General features: G+C 34.0%; 1 protein-coding gene across 1 annotated transcript; it reads left to right on the top strand.

The window, feature by feature from the left end:
* Positions 1-2,468: 2,468 nt before the first annotated feature.
* Positions 2,469-6,384, top strand: LOC117342163 (transcription factor Sox-14-like). The gene has a single exon (XM_033904176.1). It carries the CDS (start codon positions 2,781-2,783, stop codon positions 3,582-3,584), a length of 804 nt encoding a protein of 267 aa, XP_033760067.1. The 5' UTR covers positions 2,469-2,780; the 3' UTR covers positions 3,585-6,384.
* The last annotated feature ends 3,676 nt before the right edge of the window (positions 6,385-10,060 follow it).

Raw genomic sequence — 10,060 nt, 5'->3', positions numbered from 1 at the left:
AAAGTGAGATCCTCAATGTACAGTTGTTTATATCGTACAAAGTGAGATCCTCAATGTACAGTTGTTAACGTCATACAAAGTGAGATCCTCAATGTACAGTTGTTTACGTCGTACAAAGTGAGATCCTCAATGTACAGTTGTTTATATAATACAAAGTGAGATCCTCAATGTACAGTTGTTTATATCGTACAAAGTGAGATCCTCAATGTACAGTTGTTAACGTTATACAAAGTGAGATCCTCAATGTACAGTTGTTTATATCGTACAAAGTGAGATCCTCAATGTACAGTTGTTTATATCGTACAAAGTGAGATCCTCAATGTACAGTTGTTTATATCGTACAAAGTGAGATCCTCAATGTACAGTTGTTTACGTCATACAAAGTGAGATCCTCAATGTACAGTTGTTTATATCGTACAAAGTGAGATCCTCAATGTACAGTTGTTTACGTCGTACAAGTGAGATCCTCAATGTACAGTTGTTTATATCGTACAAAGTGAGATCCTCAATGTACAGTTGTTTATATCGTACAGAATGAGATCCTCAATGTACAGTTGTTTATATCGTACAAAGTGAGATCCTCAATGTACAGTTGTTTACGTCATACAAAGTGAGATTCTCAATGCACAGTTGTTGATATGGTGCAAAGTGAGATCCTCAATGTAATTTGTTTACGTCATACAAAGTGAAATCCTCAATGTACAGTTGTTTATATCGTACAAAGTGAGATCCTCAATGTACAGTTGTTTACGTCGTACAAAGTGATATCCTCAATGTACAGTTGTTTATATCGTACAAAGTGAGATCCTCAATGTACAGCTGTTTATATCGTACAAAGTGAGATCCTCAATGTACAGTTGTTTATATCGTACAAAGTGAGATCCTCAATGTACAGTTGTTTACGTCGTACAAAGTGATATCCTCAATGTACAGTTGTTAATATCGTACAAAGTGAGATCCTCAATGTACAGTTGTTTACGTCGTGTACAAAGTAAATCTTCGACATAACTGTTTATTGTGGCAAAGTGCGATTGCGTACACTTATATTAAATGCAATTATTATTTTTTATTTTTTATTGTTGTTAATTTTGGGAAAGTGTGATTGTGTACAGTTTTGTAAAATAATATTATGAAAATTGTTATTTTTAACTTACTATCGATGGTATATAATTTGTATTATATGCACGTGCGTTAGTTTACTGGTGTAAATCCATATTAACCCTTTCATATCGGACTCTTTATCTGTACCTACATCAAACTTATGTAACATGAAAATAGCAGTGTTGTGGTAAAGAACGTGTGAATTCAAGATTCTTAGTTTATAATACTTAATATACATGTATAAGTCATTTCCGCCTGTATCCGAATTGTAAGTAAACCAATGGGTTTCATATGGGGTGGTTTGTATGTTACATGTACATGTATTTAGATGATAATCCGTCTTGTTGCAATAATATTATAGACATTTGGTAACCTATATTGATTTTAATAGAACATTTGTATATTGTACTTTTGATAAACATTGGTGATACACGTGCAGCAAAACTGTATTTTTATGATCTTGTATATATACGTATTTAATTAACCTGCCCTTGATAACAAAGTCATATAAATATACCGGTATTACGTGTTATAGGTGCGCGTGCAACGAGAAAGTAATTTGTAGCATTGTTATATTGTCATGTGGTGGTGATTATCATCATATGAGACAATATAAACATTTTAATTATAACGTAAAAATATAAATAGTTCGAGGAGAAAGCAAACCAAAATGGGAATCTATTTTACGCCCTAGAGCAATGTTACGTATTCCGTCTTTGTTATAAAATTGTTCAAAATCACTTTTTAGATTTAATCTCCCGAACAATAGAAAATAGACAATATACTTACTCGATAAAGTCAATAAGAGTCCATTTTTTTACGAGGAAACGTCTACAAGTTCTTAACTTACTGGACGGAATCATAGGGAGCAGACTCAGAAAGATTATCCAACAATTTGTTGAATAAATGACGACAAAACAATGTTGTTTTGAGATAGATTTATAGTCTGTACATTAGCCTTAGTCAGAGATTGTTGTCAGCGCGTGAGCACGTGGCCGGCAAACCACGAACTGATCGTGAATAGTGTGCTGGTATCTCGTAAACAAATAACTGTCCATTTACCCGATCTGGTAAAACCTTTATTTGGTTGTAATAGTGTTGTAAAGCATTGTATTCTGTCTAACCAGTCATAGTGTTACTGACACCGGGGGTGTGTTCAATAACACGTAGTCTCACGCCTCCATCTGTTAAACTATCACTCCACTCATAATACCCGACCAATTAGAACCGCCCTTACAAAAGAGGGGGCGGGCCTACCGCGCGGCTTTGGAGATGATTGGCGCTAGCGGCTGTCTATGACATCATTAGACCAGAGATTCTGCAGGGCGTGAATTTCGGTCGATAGATTGTAATTTAAGCTTTTGAAGTTATAAATCCGAGTAGTTCTGTTGTCCCCGTGTATGGATAGGGTCGTTTATAGCAGGTGATTCGCATATTGAAATCGGAATACAGTCGATGTCGCCTTGTCACTGAAGCTGTGAAATATCTGAACGATTACTGTACTTCCCTGTGACGGTTTACTTGGACCCACTGGCAAAGTTTGGCTTAAATGTTTACATTTAGCGGTACACAGAATTATTTACCAAGTACACGTGGATGACTATATGTGAACAACTCTACCAGGTAAATCTACTAATCGTTATTAAGTGTGTTGTGTAGTCACCGTTAATTCAGACAATATGAGTAGTAGCGGTGAAATGAGCCCTGAAGATTTGTCTCCCTCTGGAGGAGGTGGAAGTATCGATATGAACTTGGATAATGGTAAACATTTAAACAATGACCACGTGAAGAGGCCCATGAACGCCTTCATGGTGTGGTCAAGAGGTCAAAGAAGAAAAATGGCTCAGGAAAATCCAAAAATGCACAATTCTGAAATAAGTAAACGATTAGGAGCAGAATGGAAGTTATTATCAGAAGAGGACAAACGACCCTTTATTGACGAGGCTAAGAGACTGAGGGCATTACACATGAAGGAGCATCCAGAATATAAATATCGACCGAGGAGGAAACCAAAGTCCCTCCTTAAAAAGGACAAATATGCTTTCCCTATTCCAATGTTAGGGGGATTTGGGCCAACCCTCGGGACGATGCCCCCGGGTTTCGGACCAATGACTAGCCAAGCCGAAGGAATGATGGGAAATGCAGCTTCATTTAGTTTGAGTGAGAAAATGAGAGCGTTTTTACCTCCTTCTTCAACTCATGGATTCTACCCACACCTTGACAGTGCAGGAAAGTTGGACAGTTCGCCATTAGGTGCACTTCGATCTCAAGAATTGTCGAGTGTTTACGGTTCCCCATACTTGCCGTCGCACTCCTCAGCGTCGGCCTTGAGTGGACTACCCCCGGCCGCACACTCCCACCCTGGACAGTACCTGGTGCCCTGTTGCCCACCGGGTTATCTCCCCTCGCAGGATGTACACAGACCAGTCGCATATGTGTTAGTGAAACCAGAAGATCATTACAGACACCCAGCCGTGATGTAAACCCTACCCGGACACTCAGGGCGCGCTGGAAAATTCCTACTGGTCACTAAGAAAGGTCATCGTGATTCCGGCCCGTACTCGCGGACGTTTGACGGACAATCACGTGGTATTCTGAACAGTACAATCAGAGTTAACATCTTAGATCCATACAGCTCAGTTATACTTTGTACTGATCGGTAAATGTTTGTTCTGGCAATCGTACATGTGACCTTGCAATAGAACGTGCACCGGAAACTTGTTATTTGGTGATCACGTGACTTTGATTTTTTTGTTTGAGTGTCCGAGAACAGACTCGGCAGGGAAAACAGTCGGGGAAACCTCGATTCCGACTAGGACGACCGGACAAGCCGCAAGTAAGTCTGGACGTGTGTGTGGTGCTAACTAAAGAACGTGTACTTCTGGAAAAGTACCGTCAACAAAAACGGTGCCATTTGTGTTCAAAGACAGAACTCTCGGTAACACAAACAGATGTTCTAATTCGGCACACGAATCTTTGTCATACATACAATGGAGCCTGTTCCATTGAGTTAAATGTGTTCAGCCATCGATAATGGTCAGAGAATAATGGCTTTCGATATTGAATCAATATTTGATCAGTCATGATATATATTTGGTTTGATGATCTCTTGTGAAACACATGCTTGTATTTTGCTATGTTATTTATCGTTCGCGTTTCTCGTGTTATAAACATTATTTTATTTAAAACAAAATGTTATGAAATTCTTGATAAAATTATTTTATCTCATTAACTAGTGCTAAATGGATTATTTTGTTATGTTGTCTGCAATTTGTTCAAAAGTACCTGTAAATATCGACAACTTAATTTAAAAGATAGCAAAATACTTGATCAATCTGTTTGCTATCCACTGAAGAAAATCATTTCCTTGTTTTTCTCATTAAGAAATGTGATATACCTGTTCTGGTCTGGGAAAACTCATTTTATGAATACAATTTAAATGTCTCTTCCATGTGTAAATGATGCTAAATATTGACAATCTCGATACGTATTGCGAAAAACTTCCGCAATAAAATCTTTCTTTTTTATCCTTTAAATGATCGAGATGACACCGAAGTGTGTTGAAATTTTAGAAGGAAGTCTGAAAAATTATTCGAAAAAAAAAATCTGACTACATTTCACAGCGATACATAATTTATGAAGTGTTTTAATTTGAAGAAATCTTTTTCTATAAGAAGTACACCTTCGCAATATCACCTTAAGTAAGCCATTCTTCTCGTGACTTCTTGTTTGAGAAACATACTAGATTTTTTCTGAAAGTGTTGAAATACGTGGTAACAATTAAATGCTCATGCTTTTAGAAAATTTCCGAAAGTTGTTTAAATTCTACGTGCATCAATGATAATTAAGTGCTAAGGTGAAAATGATAGTGAATGCTTTATTGGAATTTTTGAACACGCAATCCATTATTCAAATATCCTTTAAAATTGGTTTGTAGAGCAGAAGAATTTTAATTTGAAATATCTTTCATTTAATGGTCTCAAGTTTCAGTAAAAAAAAAATTGCTGACCATTTCATACACTTCTGTAATTGGAGAGAATTATAGAGGTTTATTCAAGAACAGACATGGAAATTATATAGAATTTCTAAATCATACCGAGAGGTTGACTGACGGCAACAGACACGTGTTGTCGGTTTCACTGTCAGGATCGCCGAAAATAATGGGTATCAATTTCTGTCACAGATTTCAACCAGATAAAGCGCCCTTTTCTATTGTTATCGAAATCACTAGCTCGAAGGGTCAAAAAATATTTGTTTCTGAAACATATCCGGAGGGAAAAATACAATGTGAATGGATTTAAAGACTAACCAATACAAAAGAGGATGTATGTTAAATCTAATCTATCAGATTTTTATCTTTGTTAAATGAATATTTGGAGGTTTTTTTCTGTAGGTGATTTATTGATTGTTATGTTGGATCACACTGACATGTTTTTGATATTCTGACAAAATGGATTTAGGGCAGTTTTATTGTTTATGTAGAATTCTCTACTTATAATGAAGAAAGTTGTTCACAATTACGTAAGAAGGACAAACAATTTTGCAACGCTCTTAAAAATCTAAATTAAGCCGCTAATCATTGAGAAAAATTAAAAAAAGAAGCAAGTTTTGATCACTATCAATTTGTCGCCTGTTACTTTCAGTATATGGCGGTGTATTTCAGAAGTAAACTCGAAACTGGAAATATAAAAAAAATGCACAGCAATTATTTTCATGTTTAAATTTTATTTAAACAATATAATATATATAATTGCAACTTTTACAATTCTTCAATTAAAACAATTTCGTAAGAATCTAATGCAGATTTGTAGATTTGTCCAGTACACGGAAACGTTTAATATGACGTAATTGAAATAATAATTTAAATGTAAAAATAATTTTCTTCTTCAAAATGTTTTAATCTTTGAAATTGTAATTGATGGCAAATTATTTTATTAAACATTTCTGTTCTTTAAATAGAAAAGGGAATCGTGAATGAGAATGTTTGTTAGACAACAAGTTTGTTTGTTTTTGTATATATAAGATTGACAAATTGATTAGACAGATACAAAATATAATACTCTGTGTTAAGCCAGACTTGACAGGCCCGCTGTACCAGAGTCTGCATGGACCAGTATCCTCTATGCTATCTTTATACGTCGTTGAAATGTATATGTAGTTTGTACGTTAAAATTGTTTCTACGTTTCTTTTCAATTATGTTTTAAGCAATTTTACATCCCTTTTCATTTTGATAATGAAAATATATGTTATCATCTAATAAAAATGAAAAACTTCACTTACAATTGCGTCGTTGTGTAATATTTTCGGAAGTAAAAAAAGATAATGTGTGTCTGGTTTTCTCGCTATTCATATGCATCTACAGAAATAGAAAAGAATCATGAATAATTAATATACCATTATCTGAATAGAAAGACAAGACTCTCGCGAAACGGTGATAATAGCGCGGTTTACAATGCCAGGCAGGTGAGAGGATATAGAGATTTATGAAAGTTTAATTCCGTGAAATGTATAGATATGTTTATTTCTGTTATCTTTGACCCTGCAGAAGTACAGATATTAATTAATCATAGGAAACTATGGAGCCTGCTGATCAGCTTCTGATGAAATTAAATCGATTGAAAATAACAATGAAAAAGTAATCAGTGTCAACAGAGCAGAACAAAACCTGTTTAAACCGACACCTCAGGAGTTCAGCTAATTTCCTGTATTAACCTCTCTAATGCGACACAATTATGCATAGATCACAATTTAATTTTCAGACGTCACCTCTCTAATCTGACTTCATGTGGAGTACAATATAATCTTCATACTTCACCTCTCTAATCCGACATTATATGGAGTACAATATATCTTCATACTCCACCTCTCTAATCTGACATTCTGAGGATCACAATATAATCTTTAAACTTCACCTCTCTAATCTGACTTCATGTGGAGTACAATATAATCTTCATACTTCACCTCTATAATCCGACATTATATGGAGTACAATATATCTTCATACTCCATCTCTCTAATCTGACATTATATGGAGTACAATATAATATTCATACTTCACCTCTATAATCCGACATCATTTAGATCACAATTGACTGTGCTTCACAGGTGTCCGATTCAACAGGTAATTTACAACAATCATATCGAGTCTGACACCTGTGAAACACGGCCAATTTCCTGATTAATCCAACTTGTGTCCTAGTCGTGTTAAGATGTAGGAACAAACAGATTTATTTATGTATTTGATAGAAATATGATTTTTATTTTGTTAAACTACACAGAATGACGGTATAGTAAGGAGTCCGATTAGAGAGGTTTTATTTTTAATCTTCATTTACGGTTTATCCTTTATTATTTTATATTTTTCAAAAACGTTATAATTTCATATATATCGATAATTCTGTATAAATTAATTGTATACATGAAATTATAACGTTTTTGAAAAATAAACGATAAAGATAAAATTAGTCACCATTATTTAAGAAGCCGAACTAAAATATCCAGAATAGAGAGGTTCTGATGTATGGCACATTATTACGTATTAAAAAAATTCATTCTTATTTATAAAGCTAAACTAAAATGTCCAGAATATAGAGGTTATGATGTATGGCACATTATTACGTATTTTTCCTGAATAGGAAAATTCTGGATAACCGAATTTTTGCTTCATCAGATTTGAGAGAATGGATGGTTTTGATAAAGAGGCCGGATTAAAAGAGCTCCGGAATATACAGTCTTCTGATAAAACATATTAATTGTATACTTTCCCCGTTACCATATAACGAAAGTATGCGCGTGTCATTGGAATACAAAAACTACTTGACTTCTCATAATTTATTTACTAACATAACTGGGTTTTGTACTTTTCCCAAGCGATTCTGTTTTATTATTAATTTGTTTGACATTGCAAATTATGGTCCGTTTAATGTTTAAATGATAAATAATGGTAAAACATTATTCTTAGAATTTTACCAAGATAGTTATTAAGTTAATCATAAAAACAACTCTATCTTTTAACTAATATATCGCTAATTATATAAAATATATTGTGTATCATTTAAGCTCTATACAGACTGAAACAATTAGAAATGAATAGTAATCAATTCTTTGATTTAATTCAAATTACATTTGTATAGATAACCAGGGTTTTAAATGCTAAAATTATAATGAAATGAGGTGGATGATGAAATGAACAAATCACAATAACTTCAATTTTATATTTCAAGTCCGAAGATTATAACTTCAATATAAAACAATTAAAAAGGAAAATGCTATTATTACAAAAGAATCATTAATCAAAATCTTACTTTAAATCGCTAGTATGAATAACTTGAAAATAAGAGGAATGTATTTTTTTTTAAAAACTGATTTTGCGTACTCGTGCAATAATTTCCATAAAAGAACGTAGAATTTAATTGATTAAGATGGAGCTCCTATCATTGCTCTGTCATTCCTCATGAGTCTCCCGGGAACTCGGATCAGATGATCCATACGTTTATATCACAGTCCTTATCACGGGCTCCAGTAAGAAGTAGCCTCACACATCGTCGGCCAGGGAGCCCGCGTCATCAGCCTTTCTCAGCCTCAGCAGCAGAGCAAATCCCGCCATTGATTATCCTGCGGTGATTGTGTTCTAGTTAACGTCCTTCCTCGGATACGTAGAAATCCCCAGATTGGTATTAGATAGGAATTAATGGTTTGTATCGAGATATGAATGGTTTTAATGTATTTTACACATGTAATGGTTGTAAACATGTAATTAATGAAGATATTGTCTCTAAAATGACTATGTTTCTACAAACTGTCATCATTTTACCAGAAGATGGCGTATCGATGGAGACATACAATATATGGGTGGTCTAACTATGCGCGGTTTTAACTGTTTAGAGACAGTTAAAATTACATTTCAATCAATCAATTTAGGCAAATATTATAATCAAGTCAGCATAATTTCGTCGTAGCATTACAGTATGTTTGAAAAATAATCAGCATTCTATATATATTAGAAAAAATTTCGGTAACTTTCTTTCTTTTCTTTCTTTCTTTCTTTCTTTTTTATTCTTCTTTCTTTTCTTTCTTTCTTTCTTTCTTTCTTTCTTTCGACAATGCCAATTTGACCTAGGGTTAACCACGTGTGACCACGAAAGAAGTGTATTACAGTATATTTGAAAAGTAATCAGCATTCTATATATAATAGTAAAATTTTCGGTAACTTTCTTTCTTTCTTTCTTTCTTTCTTTCTTTCTTTCTTATTCTTCTTTCTTTTCTTTTCTTTCTTTCTTTCTTTCTTTCGACAATTCCAATTTGACCTTAGGTTAACCACGTGTGACCACGAAAGAAGTGTATTACAGCATATTTGAAAAATAATCAGCATTCAATATATAAATGTATTAGTAAAATTATCGGTAACTTTCTTTCTTTTCTTTTCTTTCTTTCTTTTCTTTCTTTCTTTCTTTCTTTCTTTCTTTCTTTCTTTCCTTCTTTTTTTCTTCCTTCTTTTCTTTCTTTCTTTCTTTCTTTCTTTCGACCATTCTAATCTGACCTTAAGGTAACCACGTGTGACCACGAAATAAGTGTAAATTACGTAAGCCACAATTTAATCAACTCCAGAGACAACAATAGAAACGTTTACTGTCCAAGTCACGTGGTAAAACGCTAGCAAAACTGAGCATTAGTGACTGTCTATATCACCAGTCATTGAAAAAAACTTAACGTCACATAAACGTTTGCTTCCTGTGATTGTCTCGCGTTTTCTAAAGCGTAATTAGAAGCGTCAAAATAAGACTGATTTCATTGCATTCACTCATTATATTCATGAATGTCAATTTCATTGAAATGGGAAAACAAATTAGTTACGGTTTTATTTCTATGAAAATGATTAATTTCGACGTATCACTAATTAACATAATTATACCTTCGACAGCCCATCCGGTCTCCCTATAAACAGTGTTGTCATACCGA

This window comes from Pecten maximus, chromosome 14, assembly GCF_902652985.1.
Source record: "Pecten maximus chromosome 14, xPecMax1.1, whole genome shotgun sequence".
Taxonomy (NCBI): domain Eukaryota; kingdom Metazoa; phylum Mollusca; class Bivalvia; order Pectinida; family Pectinidae; genus Pecten; species Pecten maximus.
This window is presented reverse-complemented; position numbering and strand designations above follow the sequence as displayed.

Coding starts and splice junctions, on each gene's coding strand:
- LOC117342163 (XM_033904176.1), top strand. CDS start 2,781: ATGAGTAGTAGCGGTGAAATGAGCCCTGAAGATTTGTCTCCCTCTGGA.